Source organism: Phasianus colchicus, chromosome 6 (assembly GCF_987193195.1).
Source record: "Phasianus colchicus chromosome 6, bPhaCol1.hap1.1, whole genome shotgun sequence".
Taxonomy (NCBI): Eukaryota; Metazoa; Chordata; class Aves; order Galliformes; family Phasianidae; genus Phasianus; species Phasianus colchicus.
In genome coordinates, this window is record NC_143441.1 from 13,697,247 (window position 1) to 13,723,076 (window position 25,830).

At 36.7% G+C, this 25,830-nt stretch overlaps 1 protein-coding gene across 3 annotated transcripts in view; it reads left to right on the top strand.

The window, feature by feature from the left end:
• The window catches only part of OSBPL10 (oxysterol binding protein like 10), a 102,980-nt gene that overhangs the window by 48,113 nt on the left and 29,037 nt on the right, over positions 1 to 25,830 (top strand). For all 3 annotated transcript variants that reach the window (XM_090142512.1, XM_031590260.2, XM_090142511.1), the window contains exons 5-6: positions 5,347 to 5,557; positions 14,469 to 14,623. In XM_090142512.1, the coding sequence (XP_089998638.1) occupies positions 5,347 to 5,557; positions 14,469 to 14,623 (366 nt within the window). The remainder of the gene's footprint in view (positions 1 to 5,346; positions 5,558 to 14,468; positions 14,624 to 25,830) is intronic.

Genomic DNA, 25,830 nt, shown 5'->3' on the forward strand with positions numbered 1-25,830 from the left:
TTGTTTCCTACTGGTTGTCTTAGGCCCTGCTTTCAGAATCGGTCCAGTCTAATAACATTTGTTCCTCTGTTCTTTAAGGGTTTCCACAGAAGGAATCACCCTGTGGAGTGCCCTGCAAGAAGACTGAGCAAAAGAAGCAAAACAAAACCCTAAAGGAAATTATGCTATGTCAGTGGGGACAATAGGATATGTAGCAACTGGCTTTTCCTGCAACAGATTATGTGAATTTCTGATTTGGGAAAATAGAACAAAATAACAGATGGGAGTGGGGAGGCTTGTGCTTTTTATTTTCATTTTATTTTTATTTCTGCAAGGAAGGAAATAGAATTGTGGAAAAAGGGGCGAGGACTGCAAGGAAACCTTGTCCTGGTGGTTAGCTCCTGTTGCAGTTGTCAGAGGTGTAGTTCTGTTTGTTCTGTCGCTTCTTGTGCCTCTGTCTGCAAATTATGTGCCAAGCGAAAATTAACTTGCTCCTTTGAAGCTGCTTTGATAGGATGTGTGTGTCTAAGCCTTAATAACTATTATATAACAGAGTCATTTCAGTTTTACTCTTCCTTGTTTGCATCTTTGGAATAATTGAGGTCAAGCTGGTTGCTATCCTGAGGTGACAATAATGGAGAATTACGTGCTTTTTCTTCGTAATGGGAAGGGAGTATTAATCAAAAAAGGGCAGTTGATATGGATGTCATTATCCTGTTCCATCTTTCCAAGATGCTTTCAGAATATCTCACTTAGTGTCCTAGGATCCTTCTGCAAAATATTTTTTCTCATTAAAATAACAATGTTCACAGAGGCTGCTGTGTGTTTTTATCTAGATTGAAGCTTTGTGGGAAGAATTTCTTTCTGTCTACAGCTCAAGAAAGCCCTTTTTGGTCAATAACTGAGTTTCTTATTGTAAGCAAAGTATACAGGTCTGTTAATTGTGGAGTAAGCATGTCTGTAGTCATATGGTCTTGTGTACCTTTCTACACTAAACAGATTCAGGACTGAAAAGCAGAAAGTTCCTTAATAAGAGATTGGCGTTACATATTGCAGCGCCTTTAGCAACAACTCTTGTATATAAATCTTTTACTTCAACTATATATTAAACTCAAATTTTGCTTTTCTACCTTGCATACTGTCTATGGAATCCCACTAGAATATTGATGGATGTGACTTTACTGAAGGGGTAAAGCTATAAATCCTTGTCAGGAAATCTTTCATTAAGTAGGAAGGTGCATGTATCGAGTGATCATGAGTAAGTTGGAGGAGAATTTTCAGAAGTTAGGCCCAGGGAAGAAAACTTCTCTTTCTCTGCAGTGGTTATAACTCAAAATAAGAACATATCAAATGGGGAAAAAAAAACCCCAAACTCCACATTTCTACTGCAACTGTAGAGTTTATCTTCATTTGACAGACATTTCAGTAGGAGAGGTATACTTTCTGAGCTGGTGATTGGCAGCACTGAATTCTCCAGATGTGGCTGAAAACAAACTAAAGAAGGAAGTAATATTTGTTAGGTTGGGTTTTTTTTTTTTCACATGTATGTTTATGCTCTTTCCTTTTTCAGAATAAATAATTGAAAATAGGAAAGCTTCATGGAATACCATGTGGGAATTGTGAAGCTGAGGTGTTAACCAAAGTGTCACATGAGTGACTGGCATGATTACTTTAGTGACACTGGAGTTCCATGTGTTTGTATTACATTTTGATATATACGGTATATGAATCTCTGTATTATGCTTTGATATAAATTGATTGACTGTTCTAACTTCTAATTTTTGTAATATGATGATTGATATTGTTATTGATGATATCTGGGTCAAGATTGTTGATGATACCTGGATCAAGCCAGGAGTCCTTGCTTAAGGTCAGAGTCAACTTTATTAGAATTAAATAACAATCAAATGTATTTGATTTACAACAACTTAGAAGGTTTTTATTTCTGTGTGGGCTTGGTTCTTCCTTCATGCCTGCTTTTCTTTTTAAGAAAAGCAATGCTTTACATTACAACAAAAGAAAAAACCAAAAACCCTGTGGAACACACTTGTTTAAAAATGAGAACCAAGGTCTGGACTCATATCACTTTGCACCTATTCTCAGGAGGTTTCAGAAACTGACCTCTCCTTTTGTCCTTTCCAAATGTATTTCAAAATGCTTTTCTTCTGTTGTGATTATCCAAAAGCAGGAAATTGATGGTATTAGGAGGTATTTGGGACACTCCTCTCCCAAACACAACTTGATATATTTCTGGTATTTAAAAAAAAAAAAAAAAAAAGTGATGTGCATTGAATTTCTGTTACGTAATTGTCTTTCCCCCGTGACAGGTGTCTTTTTCTGTTGATCACTTGTTTATTTCTATGGATGCTCTGATTTTCATATGAACACTGTTGTTTATTTTCCAATTTTTGGGGGATCGTTTTCAGCTGTGCAGCCGGCAGTGGAAAAGCTTTAAAATAAATAAATCACTGCATTGAATCTTCCAGGAGAAGTGCCCAGAGGTAACTTGGCAGACAATGTGCTGCTAGCAGTAGTATTGCTGACAGCCCACACAGGGAATGCTGAAGCAGAGAAAGGGCGCTATTAACTGACAGAGCAAAGTGAGTCCTCAATGAATGTGCCATGATCCACATGGCCTTATGATAAAGGGAAGGTGTCTGCCTGCCCTTTGAGGTAAAATGGCTGATGTCACTCTTTGTTTTCTTCAAGGAGCTTGAAATCACTGTGTCTTAGGTTGCTGAGAATGCTTGTTTGCTGGAATGGTTATTTGCTTCTTTGAGTCAGTTTCTGTTCTTTCTTTTCAGTGCACTCAGTGTAGCCTTTTTTATCAGTCTATTTGCAACAGTGTAGGGAGGTCACAGGAAGCATACTATACGTCAGAAATGTAATGATCAAAAACCTGATGAAGCTCATATATATATATATATATATATTTAACGTGGTATTAGCTTGGACAAAATGAATTTGAATCTGTAGTTTACGAATCTTTTCTTTTGAAAGCTTTGATCATCTCAAGTGTGTGTGTGTGTGTGTGTGTATAATATATATTTTAGGGGAAGTATTCTTTTTGGAAGATACCGTGTTTAAAACACTTTACTTAGCAAAGTAAAGTTGTGAACATCTCAACATCCTGAATTCTCCAGAGTGCATCTAGCTTGCTTTTATAGTCAAGCATTACAGCATCACAGACTGCCTTTTTTCAAACTGTGACTTTGCATAGCAACATCTTTCATATCTATAACTATGTTATAACTTTCTTGTGGTCAGTGATAGTGTCTTGCTGGTGTCCTCAGGTGCTCTGATCTGGTGGGGTTAGTATTTACTTGCATTAGAGGAGAGATGATGACTGTTGTGTTAAATGCTGCATATATGTAGAATAAGGAGAATGAAGATAAGTTAACCCCAAATTGAAAGCACCTACTTCGAAAAGCTTTCTTTGGAATTGAGTGGATTTACAAATTTTTGCATTAAATAAAAATCCACATCGTCCCATAAATCTTGTAATAATTAAGCCAAACGTGTTTGTCTAAGCTTGGTTGGAGTCGGTGAGCTAATACAGGAACATTGCAGTTAACATTGGTAAATTGCACAGTAAATGGGTTCAGTGCTGACCCATTCTGTAATCTCAGCCTTGTATGATTCATTCACATAGCTGAAGGAGATGGACTTTGATTTATCTCTAGTCATGTTTAGAATTTGAACTTTAGATGTGAGATTGAATTAGCATAATAAACCTATTAAGCACTGATCTTTTTTTTTTCAAGTTTGTATTCTTCAAATAGCAGTTTCTTAGATTACGTAAAAACATCAGATTTAGCAAGACAGACTCTCTGAGAAGGGAGGGAAGGGGGATGTAATGAAGAGATGTTTGTGGAATAAATGTCATGTTTAGTTTAAAAAATCCTCCTATAGGAATACATAGAGATGAATAGAGTAAATGCGTTCATCTCCTTTTGGGAAGAATGACTGGCACATGATTATCCTTTATTTTTTTGAAAGCTGTTTATGAGATGCTGCATGCTTTATAAAAGGACTTTTCTCTTGTATCGATCTGGCAGAGGATGGGTAGGTTGTTTGTACTGTGTCCACCTTTTAGAATCATAAACTTGCAGTTGTACTGAAAGTAGAAAGAAATGAACGTGAAATTTTTCAGGAGAGGGAAAATGATTCAACACGTGGCAGCCATTAATCAGTGTGGACTCTCACAGGTAATTGAATCTTGGGTTTATATTGATAGGTTTTGCACCTGCAGGAGAAAGGGATACTGAGCAACTCAGTTTGTGTTAACTGAGTTGTCTGTCTGGTAGTAGATACTCTTTCTGCTGTATATTGCCAAAGGGTGAAGAGGGGGAAGTGTAATGCTCCATCAGTAAAGAAGTATTGCAGAGGCTTAACTAAAGTTGTTGTCTGAGATGAGGTATATGAACTATCTCTTTAGGCATAGGCTGATAGTATCTCAGGGTATTAAAGAAAAAAAATCCAGAGTTAATTTGAGTTTTGGCCCAAGTGGGTATGATTACAGGCATTGATATGATTTTTTTCAAAGACACTGCCAGATGCAGTGTGATACATGAAGGTGGCTTCTCACTTGAAGGAAAGGTAAGTGAAATAAGGAGGCCTGTCGATGTGCATGTACAGTTTGCTATGGACTGTAAAAATAGAATTTTTATAAGCTCTTTCTTTTGGTTATAGGAATGACTTTGGAAACTTGCCAGTTTATTTAAGAACAGCCTACTTCTATCTTGTCTTTTATCTTCACTACTAGCATGCATTTTGTCTTCGTCTGGTTTGTCCAAATCTAGAAACAGATTAACTTTCTCCCTGACAGCTGGTATTCATATCTGACAGTAAATAAGTATTCTAACTTGCATCCCATGATAATGCTTATAAACTTCCAAGTCACTGTGTTTTTTAAGAGCAATTCCTTACTGAAGCATGAGAAATGAAAAATATCAGTTCTTAAACTATGATTAGATGTTTTATGTAGGAAAGGAAGAAGATGGATGGTGTATCTTCCTTGGGTGTCTCAGATCGTATTCCAAGGAAAGAAAATGTAAATCTAAATTAGTAATGGAGAAGGAGATAGAAATTTCATGTATTTCCTTATGAAGACTTCTGAACAGTGTGAGCCATTATTTAATCTATAGTGAACCTACTACTTTAAGTGACTGTTCTCTCTAATGTAGTCTTGAAGGTTTGATAGGCTTGTGGTAGTCTCAAGCCCTACGTTTTTGTAAGTAAGTTGATGGTTTGTTTGGATCGTAATGTTAACATTCATTTGAGGCAGCTCTTTACATTTAGTCGTCATATTGAGCTGTAGGAATTTGTGATATTCCTGTGACATCAGATGTTTTTGCACCTTTACAGATGATGAGCCAAGTTGAGGGACAACAGAAGAATCTTGTACAAGCCATTGAAGCTCTCCCAAGTTCTGGCCCCCTTTCTGCCTTGGATCAGGACTTGCTGCTTTTAAAAGCTACCTCTGCTGCCACCCTGAGCTGCCTTGGAGAATGCCTGACTCTGTTACAGCAAAGCATGCATCAAGTGGGCCAGCACCATAACAGGACACTGTCCTCAGGTGAGCATAGTCTCTCTTAGTTATTTTTTTTGAGTGTCTTAGTTTTTTGTTTTTTGTTTTTTGTTTAATTAAGCTACTAAAGCAGGCAAAATGAACCCTCCCTTAAAAAAGCAAGTTGGATGGAGCAACTCGTTACAGAACCTTACATCAGGCATCAGGATTTTTCTTTTAATTTAAAAAAAAATTAGCTGCAAAATCAGTTGGAACGCAGGATTGGTGGTCGATTGTTTGGTGAGCAGTTCAGGCACTTCAAAGCCTTAGGAGGATGGAGGGAACTGCAGAATACGATAAATACACTTGGAGATAAAAATCCCATCAGTAACCTTGTCCCCAATCTGAATGAAATAGATCCTTGGAAACAGAAGAGGGGAGAAAAAGATGTCTTGAGTCTTCCCTGGGGAGTCAGATTCTGAAGATAGAAAGGCAGAGAAGGGATAATAATAATAACAAAACAAAACAAAAAAAAAGATGGTATGGAGAACAGGTACATAAGCCTGTATTCTTAATGACAGTGCAGAACCTTTTTTTTTTTGTAGAGAGTGAAATCACAATACAGATTTGTTTGATAAAAATGCTGGTGTTTTCTAAAAAAATCATATTACCAGTTTTCCTATGTGAAAGGATCCTATTCAAGCGGATTTATTCCAGTCAATGGTTTTACTTAAATCTAGGAGGAGATCTTCTTGCTACTATTAAGATATAGATACATATTTGGCAAATTTTTATGAGCCTAAAATGTGAAAGTTAGATATTGCATTTAGCTCTGTAGGCATGAAGCTCTTGATCCCCATGTAGCACAGTTTTTTTTTTTAGTTCACGCAGTTCTAGAACTCTGTCCATAATATAAGAAGTTAGACCTTTCTGAAAGGGTACTTGTTACTTTCTTATTGCACTGTCTACCTGAAGCACAGGACCAGGAGTTGATATAAGAGGAAGAGCAACAGCAGTATTCTGGATATGGGGATTCTGTGTGTTTTCTGAGGTGAATCAATAACAAAACCCAACTTCAAGTAGGCCCTTAAAAAAAAGATTAAGTCCGAAAAGGCAAAACATTCTTACTTTTACAGTAGGTTTGCTTCTGGGCAAATACACCTTCAGAGCTGCTGAGACAACTGGTTAAGAAGTCAAGCCCTCTACAGAGTTCCCCTGTGGAGAAAGTAGAAATATGAGAGGATCAGCTGAGAAGTAGGGAAAAAAAAGGGAATTAAAAACTGTTATGCCTATACTGTGGTGTATTATGACTTTCCCTAATCCAGTTTCTGATGTTTCATAGGGGACCAGGGGAGAACAACAAAACTCCTGTTGTCTACATTTTGGTTTTAATTTAGAAAATTTGTGTACATCTTCATAGTAATGATGAAGGGCATTTAGTAGATTTCTTTGATATAATGCCATTTCAAAACAGCATGGGTTGTATCAAAGATGAAAAGCATCCTTCAAAGAAAGGTCAGTTTCCAGTTTCAAGTTCTCTGGATGTTGCTTCCCATGTTCATGTGATCTAAGTGAACTGTCAGAGATAGATGACTTGAATTGTACATGCTCTTGAATTTGTGTCCAACTAATGTTCTTTTAAATTGGTGTCTACTTTGACTTAATAATGATTTTTGTAGATATGTGCACAACGGGGAAAAGCTGTGGAATTCCTTTATTAAAGTTTTTTTTTAATCCCTCCTCTAAAAAATTCTGGAAGCCACTACTGTGAAGTATTTTAAAAAGTCTAATAAATGTGGTTGTTTGTTTCTCCTTAGACTTTAAACTTATACGAGAATTCTTTCAGGAATTCTGTAGCACTTGTTCATACCAGAATCTTCAGTGTAACTGTGAGAATCGAATACAAACAGTTAATTCTTCAGTGTGTAGGTGTGCTTACCACTTGGTATGTAATTTAGAGGGAAGAAGGGGGAGAGGAAGGGGCTAAAACCTGCTGAAATATTTAGTCTATTCTCCTTAACCAAAAGTCTGCAAAAATTATTGTATTTTTTCCCTTTTCCCTGGGACTTATTATGCAACACAGTTGCCTGAAACATCATGGCCTGAAAGTCTTGATTACTGATTTTCCTACACTTAATCTTTTTCAGATGTACTTTGATGGACTTAATGTTTCTACTGAGTCGGTGGAGTTTGAGTCATCAAAGCTGCATAAACTCATACCTAATCAGACTAGTGCTTTAAGTAATCTAGGAAACTCTAATTCTGAGAGATAATATCTTTCATTTTGATTGTGTCCTCCTGGCGATTTTTTTAAAATTGCACCAGAAGGAGCAACCAAAGAATCACCTCTTGATGCTGCCAGGTGAAAATCACTTCTTATTTTAAAGGCCTCAGGTTCCTTTGATAAGAAGTCTAAAATACCTTTCCCATGTGATATGATGGTGCTATGCAATATATTGCCAAATGTTTCCATTCAGATGCTGTCTAATTACCTGCTACATGAGGTCCAAGATAATGCTGAATAACTTCTATGAGAAGGCAGTGGGTATCCTGGGCTAGAATCTCCAGGCTGTTGTATTGCCATACGAGATATAGGTATTTGATAACATGCTTGTCTCTAGCCTACAGTTCATGAAAGTAGTCCAGCAAAGCAGAGCAGTACTGCTCGTGTAGAGTGTGAGAAATAAGCAGTGACTTAGCTTTGTTGAATTTAACTTATCCTTGAGGTTACCTTTACTTCAGCATCAGAATCTCTCACTGTTATGTTCTAAATAAGGAGAACTGTCTGAAGAGTAATATGTATCTATTTGCTGAACAACTTTACTCTGCTTCTGTTCTTGAAATTGTTACGGCCAGTTAGATAAGGATTGTTAACTTCTCCTCTGTGCGTTGTAGGCCTTACAGTCTTAATGCTTCTACAGCAAGGACTTAAGGTAGCTGAATTTCTGACATAATACTCAGGAACTTCAATCGCAAAGAGAGTTATTTAGTAATAGCTACTTTAAACAGATTTGTGGGCTGTTATTGTTAAAAAGAAAAAAATCTCCTTTTTAAATGTAATTTATTTATTGTTTTGTTTTCCAGTTGTGTAAATAGAAGGAAAGCATTTTAGCAATCAGTGCAATAAAATCATATAAAAAAAATAGAATTATGTAGGTTTTTAAATATTTTATGATATTGTTTGGCATGGAATAGTTTAAGGAAGATGTGATTTTCTGCTCTTCATTTTAGTGTTTCTCACAAGTTGTCAGTCACATAACTCAAGTCTACAAGCAGTTTTAAAGATTAAACTGAAATCTTCAATCTTTTTTTGAAGGGTAGTCAACACATGTTTTAGTCTTGCTGTAAAGATTCAAGGAAAGGTTTTTGTGATTCTCTTTTTGTTAGTGCTTGATTTTTGGAAATGCATCAACAAGAACAGTCAGTGAGACAAAAATCCTGTCTGTTTCTACTTTTGAGACAAAATAATGGCAAACATACCTAGCTGCCTTTATTAAAGGTATGTGTATTGATCTCTGGCTAAGTTTTCTCATTTTTTTTCTTTCACTGAAAGACATGCCGGAAAAATGTTATTAGCTTGACGTATTGTATTGAGTTTTGGGTTTCTGTTCTCTTTGTAGGGAGGAGAAATGTTTCGAAGATTTTCTTACATGCTGTCTAGCTCCAGTTTTTGGAGGAGATGGTTTGACATTTAAATATCTGTATCTATCTATCTATATATATCTGGAGAAAGACTAAGGCAGTAAAAGAAGACAAATGCTGTCCAGTTGATTTATTGCATGTTCTAAGCAGCTGAGAAATATGGGGAAGATGGAGAAGTTAGTGATAGTACAGAGTGAAATCCTAGCAAACAGTTTATAAACAGGGGATAGTCACCAACAGGGATAAGCAACGCCTTGTTGGTTGCATGACCACCCCCATAAGCCAGCTTGAATGCCCAAAATGAGCAACAGCTGAAAATGGTTTCTCCTCATCACCCAGTCGCATATGTTTCTCTTATTGCTGTGCTCATGGTAACCGTTAACCTCAAAAGCTTGTCAAGCAGGTTGTCTCAGATGGGTGCTGCTGAACAAGCTTAGAGCCAAAAATTGTTCCAGGATGTCACCTAACAGAGTAGTGTGTACTACTCAGCATTAAGTGCCATATGACAAGATTGAGTTTATTTAGCATGCAACAGGAAACAGATGGCTTTCAAACTAAAACTACAGAGAACAAACTTTTATCTCTATTTAAAACCTTCAATTCTTTGGTGTTACTTTCTTCCTAATGTGTAGCCTTTGGCAGAAGAGTATCTCTAGAGCCTGTTGACTGCTGTGGTGAATGTTCTTTCTTCTATTCCAAACTAAGAACGCAGCAAATTTGAGTATTTGTTTTAAAGCTTATTTATCACCTTACGTTGTGCTTTAGGTCTGTTCTTTATTTTACTATTTTTGCAATTGGAATCCTGCCTTGCAGTCATCAGCAGCATGTACGGATATATCCCTTATTTTGAACAATCTTGCATCACATGTTCACTTACTGAACAAAGCATCTACCAGATATGAATTCTTTGACATATTTTTAAGTCTCTCTTGCCCACTTTTCTGGATAGAAAATATAATGTTTCTTATTTTCTTCCTTTTTGAGGGGTAATTTTTGTTTTCTCTTCTAAAAACAAAAGCCAAAACCCAAACCACAGAATCGCAGAATTGCCAGGGTTGGAAGGGACCTCAAGGGTCATTAATCTCCAACCCCCCTGCCACATGCAGGGCCACCAACCTTCCCACCTAATGCTAGACCAGGCTGCCCAAGGCCCCATCCAATCTGGCCTCGAACACCTCCAGGGACGGGGCATCCACAGCCTCTCTGGGCAGCTGTTCCAGCACCTCACCACTCTCTCTGTAAAGAACTTCCCCCTGATGTCCAACCTAAATCTCCCCTCCCTCAACTTAAAACCATTTCCCCTTGTCCTGCAGTTATCAACCCTTTCAAGGAGTTGATTCCCCTCCTGTTTGTAGGCTCCCTTTAGGTACTGAAAGGCTGCAATGAGGTCACCCCGCAGCCTTCTTTTCTCCAGGCTGAACAAGCCCAGCTCCCTCAGCCTGTCCTCATAGGGGAGGTGCCCTCCCTCCTGCCCCTCCTCCCCCAAAAGCCTGAAGGTGCAGGAAAGAATGAGGAAAGAAGACAGGTGAGAAACAATTATTACCTGTGTAACTTAACTAAATTCCATAGTCAGTCAGGTCTCCTTTAAATGTATCAGTGCTAGACTTGCTTCTGCTGGGACTAACCAAAACAATTTGCTCTTCTATCTATATGCTAATACATTATTCCTTACGTGCTCATCTTGCTTTGCAAGATAACATTGTTTTCCAGCCCAGCAGGGACCAATTTTGGCCTCTCCTTGAGAGCTAGCGTAGAATTCTTAAGGTAATATTTATTATAGTGTAGTTACAATGTATTGTAAGAGTTTTATCAATAGTTGTTTGTTTATGATTGTGCTAAGGGAAAATGATGTTGTTTTTTTCTGTCTATAAGCCAAGAGCAGAGAACTTAGTCTCTTTTGTTATAGAATTGATGTAGGTGCTAAGCATATTTCATACATCAATTGCAATACAGAAACATAGTTTGAAGGTACATAGGAATAAAAAAAGAAAAGAAAATGATAGTGCTTAACTGAAAAATCTCATCCAAACCTCTTCTTCTGGTAGAACCTCCTGCTGTGTGCAACTCTTAAGGGGTAAAGTGTTTATCCTGAGGACACTTCAGTAGAATACTCCGTATTGTGCCACCTGAAATGGTTGATTTTTCTGAACTGCGGCATTGCTAAAGGGAAAGAAGATCAGGTTGTGTCTGGGTGCTGCACTTAGCTTCCCTAGAAGTGTTCTTCTCTGTTTTGTCAGAAATTACCTGCTGCATGTTAAGTGCAGTAGAAATTTGAGTCTTTTTTAGGTACTTTCTATGAGAGCTATCATATTGTGTGTACGTATGTGCTGAACTGCCAGAGTAATTGGGCTTAGAATTGGCTTTCTCTTTTGGAACCCAATGCCATACAAGTGGAAGAGATCTAGTTGATTATACAAATACCATATTTAATATATCCGTTCTAATTTCTGCATTATTTACTATAGAGTAGTAGATATTTTGCTTTAATTAGCATTGTGCTTTTTGTGTCCTCTAACTTTCTATGTGTACAGATTATATTCTTATCTTACTTGATTTTCAGACTTTTTCTAATGATTCTCTCTTCATACTCTGCATTTGTCTGGGAAGTAAAGTTCTATAAGGTACAAAGCATCTTCCTTGGAATGACCCAAGAATATGGATGTGTCAGTGTACATTTGCATATTAAATGTGATGTTATTAGATGTGATTTATCCTTTGGACCTCTTAGCATCTTCTTGTAAAATGTGGTTAAGATTGTTTAAAAACTTGACTAAGCTGACAAGATGCATCGTTCTCTGAAGGAGTATCACTGCCCTTGGGACAGATGGAAAAACATGCTGGCATACTGCTAATAGCTGCTATTTCTGTGATAGAGTTTAAAATGTGCAGAGAAAGATGAAGATAAAATAATCTTTTTTTTACTAGGTGTGTTTGTACTGAAAACTGATCCAGTGTTCTAAAAAATATGTAAACGACAGTTAAGTAAATGTTCACGCTTGCAAATTTCCCCTGAAGTGTGGTGTTTATTCAAATGGTGTTTTCTTATGGCTATTTACAGAAATGAGCTTTTTAAAAAATGTTAGTTAAAAAGCGTAATTCTTCACAGCGAAGGCAAAATAGATTGTGTGTGAAGAGAGAAAATTGATAGCCCAAGGAAATGAGTGGATGACTTATTTTCAAAGAGTTGCATAAAGAACAGTCAGTTCAATTTTTTTTTTAGTTTCTCTGTAATAGGAAAATAACAGTAATAATTCAATATTCAGCTGCTTGACAGGGAGAAATGGAAAAACAGATCAGTTACCACATTACAAAGTAATGAAGAATAAGAAGGATAGCTGTGCTCTATGAAACTGTTGAAATGAAGCAAGTTTACTTTAACTTCTTGATGTGGTTTTCTCTTTGAAATCTGTATCAATTAACATAAAGAGTTTAAAAAAAATAATTATCAATTTATAGCCTCACACATTCCCTCCAAGGAACTAACAGTTTATGTAAAGTTTTCTGACTTCATATAAAGTTTTTCTAGGTTTTCTAGATTAATCTTAAATGCTAAAGGTATGCTTCCTTCCTTCCTTCCTCCCATGCAGAGTCCGTTTTGGATTTGCCAGAACAATCATCAGATTATCCTCTGAATCAGAGCTTATTTTGGGGGATCTGGGATTGCCCGTTCTTCCTAACAAACAGAGTGCTGCTATGACTGCAGTCACTGAGCTCTGCATTCCTTGCTATGTATACCAGTATTGTGTAGATTTAATTCAGATTGTTGAAATGGAAGCAAGTGTTGACTTTGTAGTGTGTTGAACTAATATATATGGCACGTCAAACAAAGACCATTTTTTCCTAATGTATTCACATAACTCTGCTTAATCTTAAACATATCTACTGACATAGTACTCAGAATTACTGAAATCCAGAAGTCTTTGCAGCATGTAAAGGTAAAGGCCTGATATTAGAGCCCCAGAGATATTCATCCTTTGTTGGTGGGAAATTTGAGTTGTCTGAAATACGTTTGATTTTTTTAATGTTTTATTTTCTCCCTGCTAATTTATCTGATCTTTGGAAATCATATTACAGATCATTTGCTTATGCTTTCTTCAAAAGGTGGTACAAAATCCTGCTAAGCAAGTAGATCTGAAGTTTTGTCATACTATTATAACTTGGTACCATCTGAGATGAGAGGAATGTTCTGTAATTGTTTTATCTTTGGAATTCAGGGGATTTCAGCTATAGGACTTCTGACCCATTATAAACAATACAAATACTAAGTTAATGTAATAGTACCCAGATTATCTCACCAGATCAAACTATTTATCTTAATTAGGAAGGAACCTCTGTTAACCACCAGTGATATGGAGAAAAAGAAATAGCATGATCTTTAATGTACGTTTTGTTCTTTAAGATCATCTTAAAATGTTGGCAGTGATGAGAGGAAGAGATCCTCCTGGTGACACTAATTGTATTGTCATGCACTTATTATGGTAGTGACTGAAAAAACACAATTTTCTTATCCATATCTCTCTATTTTGTAACAGCATGTAATTGATAGCTGAAATTTAAGCACAATAGTGAGGGCTGCAGATATGAATGGTGATTACTGTGTTTTAGAGCAGTGAGGGAGGAAGGACATTGCAGCCTTCTTGATAGGTTTTTTCTGTCTTAGCATCCCTCAATACTGGCCTGTCCTGGAAATTAGGTGCCTCCAGAGGTAGGGGTTGTCTTGATGTCTAGTTCTGTTTGATTCATGTATAATGTGCCTCTTTCTAATGAGAACTACTCTAAACTGTCCTCTTGGTACAAGGAAAGCATTTTAGCACTTAATCTAGGGAAAGCTTTGGGGTAAGTTCTGGCAAAAATGAAATACAGCTGTTAAGCTTAGAACTCTGGTTTCACACACATTAAATGGAGAGGTGGTCAGCGTATTACCTGAGCTAGTCCTGGGCCTGGGGCCTGATGCAAAAGCTAGATGGTTAGTCATCTTTATTCTGGTACTGATCTATGTTTAAAAGATGTGGCAAGCACCTGCACTGTATTAGGTGCAGTAACGTTGGATCATTTCCTAACTATTAAAATATTGGATAGAGAATGCTTACTTAATTACAAAAGTGTGTCAGATTGAATAATCTTTATGTATAATTATGTATAATACTTTATGTATAATTCTGTCTGGCAGTAAGAATAAAACTGTAAAATATTCTTCCTTCGTTCATTTATTACAGAAGTAAAACTGTGCATGGCAACAGGGAATGAGTAGCAATTCATTAATATGAATAGAATGCTGAGAGCAGTGCAGAAATCAGTCATCTGCCTCTTGTAAGTTGATACCTGTTTTCTGCTTCAGATGGTATCCTGGGATGGCCTGGTCCCAAGTCACATTCCTCAGAGCAACTGAAAAATGGTGCCCTCAGCTCCTTATCATCTGCTAGTGCCAACATCACATGGGCCATAGTTCCATCTGCAGCCCAAGATGGGCAGACACTACAGCCAGGTACTGAGGTAAGCAGACCATTTCTGTTGTATTTGAGACTAGACATTGATTAGATGCAAAGATGTGCACTAGTAGATGCTTCTATGAATTACTTACTGTACTTTTTATTGTTCTGTATGAAATAATTGTTAAAATGGTATTTTATGCAAAAATGTACTCTGAAAACTAGAACAGAATGTTTATGTATTGCTCTGTGCTTTTGCTTCTCTGTGATACTGAGAGACAGTGGACCGTGGAAAGCATATAATCTCCTAGTTGTAAAACCTATTAGTGGTCTTCAGTATATGTATCTATCTTTGATGATAGAATAAGCTGTTTGGTTTTTATTCTGCTTTGAGACAGGAGACATTGGGACCACAAGGTTTGCTTGCTACCCATTTTTCTATGTTGCTAATTGCTTTTGAATGCCTCTGGGCACAGCTTCTCTGAGTTCAAAATTGTGCATTGCTTTCTGGCCCATTTTCATGTTAAGTGATTATAGGCAAACTTGTTCACATCACCTGCACCAGCCTGTTGATTTGTGCTTTTGTGGCATTTACTTGGTAAAGGGCAGTTCTGAAGCATCGACTCTTTGAGGAGGCTCATAGCTGCGTATCAGGCATCTGGGGCACTGAAACTCTCTCACCATGTCAAACTTCTCCAGCTTCTGCTGTCTGCTTTGGATACCAGTGCTGCCCACCAGGAAAACACTTCACACTGAGACTTCACAGATTGTTGGGCACCTGGAGCACACAAGACTTGGAGAACTGGAAAGACGTTTTTGAGAGCTGAAGAAACCCTTTAGTACAAGTGAATGCTCTGGCAATTGGAATTGCTTAAAATATATTGCCTTTAACAAACTTTGTAATGGCTGGGGTGATCAATAAAGCTGTTTGTTTTTTCTAGGTCTTTTGTAGTATCTTGAGTTGAATATAGTTTAAAAAATCCTGGGCTAAACCAAAGTAGATTTTTTTAAATATTACTTGTTACTTTGGTTCTCCTTCAGTTCTTTGTTACTTTGGTTCTTTTCCAGTTCTGTCCTTAAAAAGCAGTTTCAAGTTCTGCTATTTTACGGTGTCCAATAATCTCAGTGTTTAAACGAATTATATTTGCTTTTTACTAGGAGGTTGTATAATTCCTTTTTTAGATGAGCCAACTGCAATTCTTACAGCATTTTCTTAAGAATATTCTTTTGAGAGCTTTCTGTACTCACTTTATAAATATATAATAAATAAACATGATTTTTAGAGAGCATCATTTTTGCAGTTGAATCGAGCCATTTATGATTTGTTTTGAATTACAACTATTTTTTTCAAAGACTCATCTCTTCTTTTTTTCTTGCTAATGTGAAATACTGAGTTTTGCATAGGGCTTGAGGTATGGGAGCTTATCATTTGTGGAGGAGGGAATACCCTTCCAGAGATGGATATTAGCAAGGGAGCATAATACTAGTTTTAATACAGAATACTTGGTGCTTTGTGGACCATCTTTCTGAAATCAGCAGCCTGCATTTGCATCCCCTGGGGGCACTATCACTTAAAAAAGGGAAGAAAAAAAAAGAAGAAATAAAACAGATTACAGAAAGTTCAGGATGTTGGCTTTGGCACAGGCAGTGTTTGGAAGTTAGTAGATTGAAGCAACAATAAGCATCTTTACTTGTGCATGTAATTTTTGTTAGGGTAGTACAATTTCTCAGGCAGAAATTCTCTTTTGCCCCAAAAAAGGACCTAAATCAGGACTCATTCCTGGAAGCTCTTTTCAAAGCTATATTCCTTCCACAGAATCTTTGTGGTTCAAGTTGTCCAGGGTTGATACTATTGGCTCACAGATAGAAATTGTCTTCCAAAAGGGGCTGATAGATTTTCAATTTTGATCAAGATATCAGTGTATTCTTGGAAGGCTGAAGCACACTGCAGTTGGATTTTTTTTGTTGTTATTGTGTTCAACTTCAGATCTCGCATGCTGTCATGGCCTGTTAAAGAGGTTACACATGTCTTGATTGCTGTGGTCAGATTCTTTACTGGGACAGATGCTCTCAGAGAGAGCTGCAAGTTTTCTGCCCAATTGTGTAAGCTGAGCAAAGTGTCAAGTAAAAGACAAAGCTTTCTGTTGCTGTGACTATAGAAAGGAGGGCTGGCTTTGTGGAAAAGAAAAATAGTTTGAGTAGCATAACTGTTAGCCCACTAAGGATGCTATCCAGCAGTTACCCAGTAGATGATATCTGACTTTTAAAAAATTTGTCTATTTTTTTCCCCAAGCTATCAAAGATGTTCTGCTTAAAACTCACTTTCACATGTACTCTTGATATGCTGTGTGTCTGAGGCAAGAGTGAGCGACACCGAGTAGTGAGTTCGCGTTCAAAGGTATAAGAAGCAGAGGCTCAGCTAATCACTTAGTATGTGAGATTATATATAAAAACAATTGCAAGTCATCACGCTCCAATTATTTCCTAGTGCAGATATTAATTCCTTGTTAGTAACTGTCGTGGCATCAGTAGAGAATGAGATAATCCATCTATAGGTGTCATTGTTAAAGAAACTTGTGATGTGGAAGACCATGACTTCTCATTGTCTAACTGGCAGTTGCTCTTAGGTGTGGGAGGAAAAAAAGAAGAGGAATCCACAAAGCGTCATTCAAATGATGTTCATTTATCTCAATGGCTTTCTTGAAAAATTAAACAAAAAACCCAAACCCTCACACCAAAAAAGAAAAGCAACAAATTGAGCCCTGGCTGATCTTCATCTCTGAGCAAGTTGGTAGTGTGTAAGTTGGGCCAGTTTTCAGAAGTGCCTTAATTTTAAAGAAGTTCTGAGAAGCGAGTGCTGTTTCCTCTTTCAGTGCTATCAAGTTAATTCTGGTTTCCTCTTTGGCCATGCCTGGATTTTTATGAAAGAATACTTTATTTTTTTGATAGTATCTCCTCTGTCTCTTAGTCAGAAGCTATGCCCCAAAGGAATGGGAGAGAGCTTTTTGGCCGACATTCAGCAGAATATATTAGATGTAGCAACTAAACAAATTGTGAATTGACCTGTAGTCTGAAATAGAAAATGCCATTAAATTGCTGCCCTTGAGGAGCAAATGACTTAGCTGCTTATGTTGTAGGATGTTATTTATAAAGATCATTTTAGGTATGTGAATCAACAGTGCTTTTTAAGAAGAAAATAGAGATGTTTGTTGTGTTGGAAAGAGATTGCTAAGGAATTGTTCCCAATAGAGAAGGCTACAAACCGGCAGCAGTTCTTTGGCTACAAGGCCAAGTTAGTGATAGTTAATTCTCAGCATAGTAGGTAGACTCTTTGTAGCAGTGCATTAAAAAATGTCATTAACGCATATAAGACAATTTCTTCTTTTTAATGTTTACAAAGAAAGCATGGACAAGATTTATCTGATGCAGTTTTAATACCTAATACCTTGAGGAGTATAGTAAGTTGCAGAGCTGGGTTTTGATGCCACATATAACTAAGGGGAAAAAAAAAACATTCATTTTTGTTTTGCTGCCCAATTAAGGTTTCAGGTTCCAATTTCTCCCCTGGTGAAACAGTGTAGCAGCTAGAGAGTCTTATTTTTAAACAATCTGTTGCTGTTTACTTGCTTTTGTTATTTAAAATGTTTCTTGTTTCCAAGTGCAGGGAGATGTCATTTGAGATACTTCTTTAAGTAGCTCATAGGAAAGGAAAAGATCGTGTAGCAGAATTCATTTTTCATGTGTATTTACTTGCTTATTTTGTCATCTCCTTTGTTGTTATTGTTGTTACTACTGCTTTTTCTACCTACATGAGAATTTCCTTTCAAGTTTGTGTTATAAAACAGCATTAGGTTAAAGCCTGTCTTATCAACTGGAAGAGGTAACCACTGATAGTGAAATGCCAGATAGCTTTTTCATATTGTTTTCATCAGGGCTAAGGGCTGATCTGAACAGAGCTATTCTACATCTGATGTGAAATGACTTAAAATACTTTTGTGCAACCCCTAACGAACCTGCCTGGAGTTCTTGGTATAAGTTATAAGGTATTTTACAGAGTTTTCCCCTTAAAGCAGAAGTGGACGAATATGCCTTTGTACATCTTTCATAGCTGTGATGTGAACTTGATCTCTGTAAAGTCTGCAACAAACAGTGACCTGCTCATAATTGTTTACAACTTGGAAATTCCTTTTTTGAAGTTCTGAAATTGATTAATTTCAAAATATTGAGTTTTGTAATAAAGTTTGTGCCTAAGTAGAATAAAGCTGTGAATCACTTCCATGTGTGTGCTGCTCTTCCAGTTCAACTAATTGTAATTTGGGGTGTCAGAAGTCCCCCTCTGAGCAACAAGAATGGGACCGCAGGCCAAATGTTTCCCCTGGTAGCCAAATACAAATGGTGGTTCTTAGGGGGGACCTGAGAGGGAAATCCTAATTTTCTTTAGATCTAATAGTTTGATTAAGAACTATTATGTTGTAATATGCTGAATCTACATCTGCAATTTAGCTCTGTTCTTGTGATTTTTTTTTTTAATTCCTTAACTTGCCATGCCAGCTGATTCTTGCTGTCCTGGGGATTTGGCATCTTTGCAGTCTCTCTGCTTTCCTGTCCCTAACTTTCCTTGCTTACGTGCCTGAGGAACTGTACGCATGTTCCATACCAAAGTATGTTTTTAATAGGATTGAAGTTTCAGCACTGTAGGATTTTGAGGCTTAGCTCTGATTATCTAACTGGTAAACCAGGTTTTCATTGTGTTAGTGATTGCAAGTGTAGTCAAGTCCTGATCATTAAGGATATTTATGTCCCCTGGATGGTCTGAACCTTGATGTTTTCAAATGCAAGAGGGAACTGCAGTATTTGTAGGAGGCACAGAATTGTTTTCTTCTTAGTTCTTGAAGATATGTTTTTGTCCAATCGGTTCAGGAGACTGTGTCTTTTAGGCTGAAGTTGCTTTCTGTCTTTAATATGGATCCTAATATGATGGTGCTTCATCCTCTGTAGAGTCCTTTCTCTTTTAGAGCCATTACAGGATGATTTAGAGATGGTAAGAAATAATTTCATGCATTTCTGTCATTTTAGAAGCAAAACTAGATAAGGGAAATAATTTCTAATTTGGTATTACCTTTTCTGTGTACGTCTGTCTTGAGGCAGTCTTGCCCAAGACTCTGAATTATTTCCTGGTATCAATTTTACCTAGTGTTTCCTGTTTCCTTTTTGTACTTAAGTGTTTGTAATCGATGCTGGGAGGTCAGCTTAGCAATGAACATGCAGTGCTATCTACAAGTGCAGTAATGGAAAGAAAACAGATCAGTGTGGGAAAGTAATATTAGTGGTACTACACAGTCGCTTCTCACTGTTAAGCATCGATGTTACAGAATTGCTAAATGTGCCCTGTGTTTTGCTTTCTGTGTGATTAAGTACTTTTGGGCTGAAGAGCACAGTAAATGAACTGTAATGACTTAGATAGATAAATTTAACCTCTAGGTAAAAATGGTACCATTAATCTATTCTCTATCAGGCCATCTGAAAAATGAACTCTTGAGATAATCGACTGAAAACTTCCAGGGAAAGGTATGCTTAGGGATTAAATACACAACTATACTAAAAGTAGAATTATGACATAGACCTGCTACAGCAGCACTGACAGAAAATGACTAAGATAGTCTAACCAATGTTGGTTTTATTTTTTTTTATAACCTTCTGGAGTAATTACTGTGTCAGCAAAGAATCTAGTAAATCTGTTTATGTAAATAACAGATGCAAATTGATCTCCAGCCAAAGCCATTGCGTTTTGTCAGCTGAAGGCCCCAAATACATGTATTCCATCTCTGTAAAAAATACTCAGGAGTAATATTCTGCTTAAAACAAGAAAGGAGGCTTTAATACAAAATTTATATTTAATATGAATAAACATGAAGTTCTGATTATTTGACATTTCATAATTAGTAGTGAATTTCAATGCAAATTCATCATTATAAAATCAGATTCACTTGCAGTAAGACTTAAAAATTAAGTTAAAATAGACAGATAGCTTATTCTACTAATTATAAAACCTGTGCCCCCTTGCAAAACTATTTCCAAAGGCAATATCAGTTTTATTTCAGGATTGTGCACTAACTGATTTGTTTTCTGAGTCACTTTGTGCTGTCATTTTTGCTTTTCTAGTGTGCAGATTTGGCCACACTGTCCATTAGTAAGCTTACCCATCTCATTAAGGCTATCAGTAGCTTGCCTAGACTTCAGTGGAGTGGATTGAATTTTTTCACAGTATGTATTTGTCTCAGGTTGGATATGCCTTATCTTTTTAAGTGAAGTGTCATTTGAACTGACCTCAGCTGTTCCATCTGGTCTTGCTAGAAAGAAGATTTTCCACCTGTGATGATGTTTTTAGTGGTTCTTTATTTGAAAAGCTCTGCTTGTGGAAACAGATGGGATGAAAGTGCTTAAGACTAAAACTTTACCTCAGCTGAGGAGAATGTGAAGTAGTCAGGACTCTTTTACTTATAGTGCAGACTGGCACTATATGATTTCTTCATGGTCAAGAATGAACCAAGTGATTCATGAGACTGAGAACAAATCTGTGCAGTTTTTCAAGTAGAGTTCCACCGGCCTCAAGAATGTAGCCATATAAAAGGTGGTAGTTTTCTAGGCTCAGATTATTTAATATATGGATTGACATCCTCTTATGAGGATGTTTTGAAAGACTCAAGCCTGTCTTCTTTATTTCCCCTCCTCTTTTGTGCCTGTGTGTGGCAGCCATGAGAACGTATGTGGTGGGTGGGACAAAGAATTTGAGGGGGAGAGGAGGAATCGGAATGGTTTAATGAGTTTGCTGCCTTGGAAGGATTGTTAACATTGCTTGTGTTAGCATCATTTCTATTTCGTTCCTCTGATAAATATCCTGGCACATGATTCTGCATAGAAGTAGTAGCACTGCAAGAAATGGAGATGTATATACATATAGCATCTTGCCAGACCGGGTGATTGTAAATGTTAAATTTATAATTGTGAAAACATACCAGAAAAAAATACAAATCTTCTTCTGGCTTTTTTTAAAAAGATGTTGTGTATATCCTTTAAGCTGTAAAGAGAGTGATTTCAACTATCAAATATTAGACCTGTATTCTTTTGACTAGTGACTGCTTGCTCTGGAGACTGAAAAAGTAACTTTTCTTCCTTAGTATTTCTCTGGTCAAAGTGAAATACTGAAATTGGGATTCTATCAATATGAGCAAAAGTTCATTTGAGCGTGTTGGCTTTCCTTACCAGTGTGCTGTATGGGATGGTGGATAACTAACATTGCCTGCTGAATCCCTTACCAAATAGTCTTACTTTGTGGGTGTAAGAGAGGAGTTACTCCAAGTTTCTACGCAGGGATCTCAGTCTAGTGAGGATACCTTTTAATACAGGAGGAAATCAAGAGGGTAAAACTTTCTGCTATGCTTTCATCCGTGTTTGTTTCCCTTACCAGCCTGCTGCTCTGTGCAGTTTTTTCTCTTTAGCTCACGAACAGTCACAGGCAGACGACTTTCAGACCTTTCACAATCTCTGAAGTTTTGCCTGGATGTTGCTGGGAGTCTTTATAGGCTTCCAAAAATTGGAGTTTACAAGCTTGTAAATGGTTAAGAACTTATTTTGAGTTGCCAAATGCTGTATTTAAAGCCATCTTGATTCTAAAAAATTAATTCTCAAAAAAAAAACTTACAGGAAGTTTTTCTTCACTAGTGTCTGTATGGCATTAGATGATGTGATACTGTATTGTTTTTCATGTATTTTTAGGTTAGTATAAAATTCACTATTGTGATTTATTGTAGCCTTCAAGATTTTTTTTTTGCCTCAATTTAGGACAAGTCTGTAGGGCTTTTCTCTTTGAGCATTTTCTTTTTAGTATGTTGTTCTAGTTGCTGTTCCTTTTTACTATTTCTGATAACAGTGATGAAAAATATTTATTCCCTGTTCATACTGAATTTATGCAATATTGCCAAGTTCTCTGGTGTTTTACGATTCACATTAAACAGCGTCATAATTCAGTTGTGCTCGCTTCATGATGGATATTCACAAGATGCACGGACTGGTGCTGATACTTAATCTTTTTCTTTCCAGTCTGTGTTTAGGAATGAGCTGCTTTTCAGCTGATTTTATGTACTGAGTACTTATGGTTAAATGAAAATTAAGATAACCAAAGAAGAATTTTCTTACGAAGAAAATGTGTTCATACAAGGGGGGGGTTTCAAACTTGATTTGATGCTTGAAAGGGTTACAGTGCTCTGAGTAATCCAAGTAAGGATCTCTGCATTTAAAAGGGTATTGGCTCACTGACTACTTCTTTAATCTTAAAAGATAATCATTTCCATAGTTTGTTTCCAGTACTTTTATCTGAAAGCTTACGAAAATGCCCCATGTTTCATTTACATTCATTTTGTTCTTACGACACATCAGAGCTTTCCATTCTTAAATTTCTTATGCTGTCTGGTCCTTTACACTACTATACTGTTATATTTACTGAGTTTAAGCAATTATGCAGTGTAGGAAAGGGAAGCTTTCTGAGCTTATTTATGTGTAAAAAGACCTCTGTTCCTGAGATACTTGGGGGTAGGGGAGGGAAGCAAAGCACATTAGTGGAACTCTCAAAATAGTGAATATCCAGATAATGTTCTTGCCTCAAGATGCTTGTCAGATTGGTTTCGTTGGGAAGAAAGACTGCAGATTAATTTGTAACCTAAGGAGCTGCTTTTGTAATTACTTTCTTTGCTTGCACCATCTATATGTCAGCTTGTCTGCATTTACTAAGTGGTTAGTATCAAGATCATCTCTGCAAAATGGACTTTGCATACTTCGTAGTGAACTATCTCATAAAATTAGAAGGGTATTACTTTGTTCCATAAATGACTGCAATTACATGTTGTATCTAAGGTTTTGTGTAATGGAAAGGTGGTTCACCTTGCTGATCTCTGATCCTTGCACTTGCCCCTTGCTGGATTAATTTTACGGACATCCAAGTGTGTAGTGTATTCTAACAAAACAAATCACAATAAACCACAAAATACCAAAATATCAATTATCCATACAAGAAATTTAGATGTTTTATCATTGATAATTCATCTTTGAAGAATTCTTTTTTCACTCTGGAGATCTGAATTAACTAAAATAACGGCTTGGCTAAGAAATTAATTTCTAGGCACTTTGTAGGCTTCCTTTCCTGATGTATGCTTTTTCCTACCCAATTTTCTTTATTTAATTGTCAGTGATGAGCACTGTATCCCAGCAGCAATTACTTACCTATCTAGATGTTTTTCTTGGTACCCATAATATAAGGTAAGTAGAAAATCCACTTATTTTCTACTTTTTCCTTCATGCAGTTTGGAAGAAAGAGAAATAGTCTTGTTGATTGGATCTGTATGTAGATGACTGTATCAAAGCAAAAAGAAGGACGTTTTTGCTTGCTATACTGTTAAGTTATGGTGTGCACAGTTTTTACTTCTAAAATCTTTCTCATTTGATTGTCATCCGCTGGTATTTACATCTATATTTAAGAAGTTATATTTCTTCAGTATTAGCTCTAAGCTATAGCAGTTGAATTCTAGAAAAAAAAGTGTTTTTTTTCCCTCATTGAGGTGGCAGACATTTTGTATATTAATACCGTGGAAAATTTCTCTTAGCAATCAAATCAAAAGCTCGTAACAAAGGTAGTAGAGGAAACAGCTTTATGAAATATTCTGAATAAATGAAGAAAATCAGCTAAGCCCCCTACTTTTGTTGCTTTTAAGGGACCTTTTTGGGTGCAAAATTGAGGTGTATGGACTATAATGAGTTTTGCTTTCTAACTTCCCCATTTAAGCTCTGTTTTGTATGTATGTATTGTTAAGCCGTATTTTAAATAAGTAAATAAATAAAATGCTTGACAAGTGGGGACCCTTATATCTCTTTGAAAGTGGAATTTTAGTATCCAGGTGCCAGAGTTGCCATCAGAATATAAGGCATTAGGGCATTTGAAGTTTCATCGTTCATCTACTCTTTCTTTGCAACAATCAAAGTCAAAGGCATTACCAGGAGCAAAACTAAAGGCTTGAGTTAGATGGAGGCTAGTGCTCAAGCACTGAATAAACAGAATTCACTCTAGCACTGCTTTTCCAACCCTCTCATTTCTCTTCCTTCACTGTGTGCTTACATTGTTTAATAGCGTGATGGTAAGTGCTGAGAAAGGTATTTTCTCTTCTGTTCAATTTGGAGTGCTCTCGAGGAGGAGAAAAGCTTGTTTAAAGAGAGATTAGAATCTTCCTGGATATATTAAAAAAAAGAAAAAAGAAAAAAGAAAAGAACATAGTTAAAAAGTGTAAATGTGTAAATGGCAACACATTGTAAGTTAGAGAAGTGCATAGAAGATGGTGATTTCTGTCTTTATCATGGGTTTAAAGTAAATGTGTCTGCGCGTTTTCTTTCAAGATTTAGGTTAATGTCTGAACTGAAATCTTACTTAATTTCTGTTCAATTCAACATTTTGTATGAGAATTACTCCTTTCATAGCATGCTAATAAACTAGTCTGCACATGAAATAGTTTAATAAAGCTTTTACCGACAAGCTGTATTTATCTGAGATTCAGATCACTTCCAATAACGTATGGGGTGATGTAAGCTCACATGTTTTCCTGGCAGGTGCATGCCACAACTGATAGTAAATGCAATTAAATATTTCAAAAGTGTACCTGCTGGAAAAAGACAAGTGACCCATGCAGGTTTGTGCAGTTTTTGTCAATTCTAATAGAGTGCCAAGTCCTGAAAGAAGCCAGCGCCTAATTATACAACACCACCCACTTTTGGGGTGTTGTTAATGTATCTACTGTACAAAGAGAATTCTAATTTGGGAATTCAGTGTGGTGAAAATTGTATGGAGTCAATTTGTCACGTTAGTGTAAATATGCTAAAACTCTCTGGCCTTACACGGAGTTATATTTAATCTTACACCCACAGAAAACCTGTTTGCGAGCTCTCAAGTTACACAAGTGAAAATGTAACTGATATTTGCAAGCCTCTATCATTATGGAGGGAATCTGAAAATTAAAAAGAAGCCTTTGACTTTTGTGTGCAGTACTAGGACTAATTGTAATCAGATGACTCTACAGAAAACATGTCAATCTTTGACTAGTCTGAGAATGCTAATTCTGTTTAATGTCGGTTCTGAACAAGTCTTGCAACTAATTTACTTCACCTTTCTCTCAATATGAAAGTGTTTCAGACTCTTACTCTGTAGTATCATTTGCCAATTTTTTTTATTAT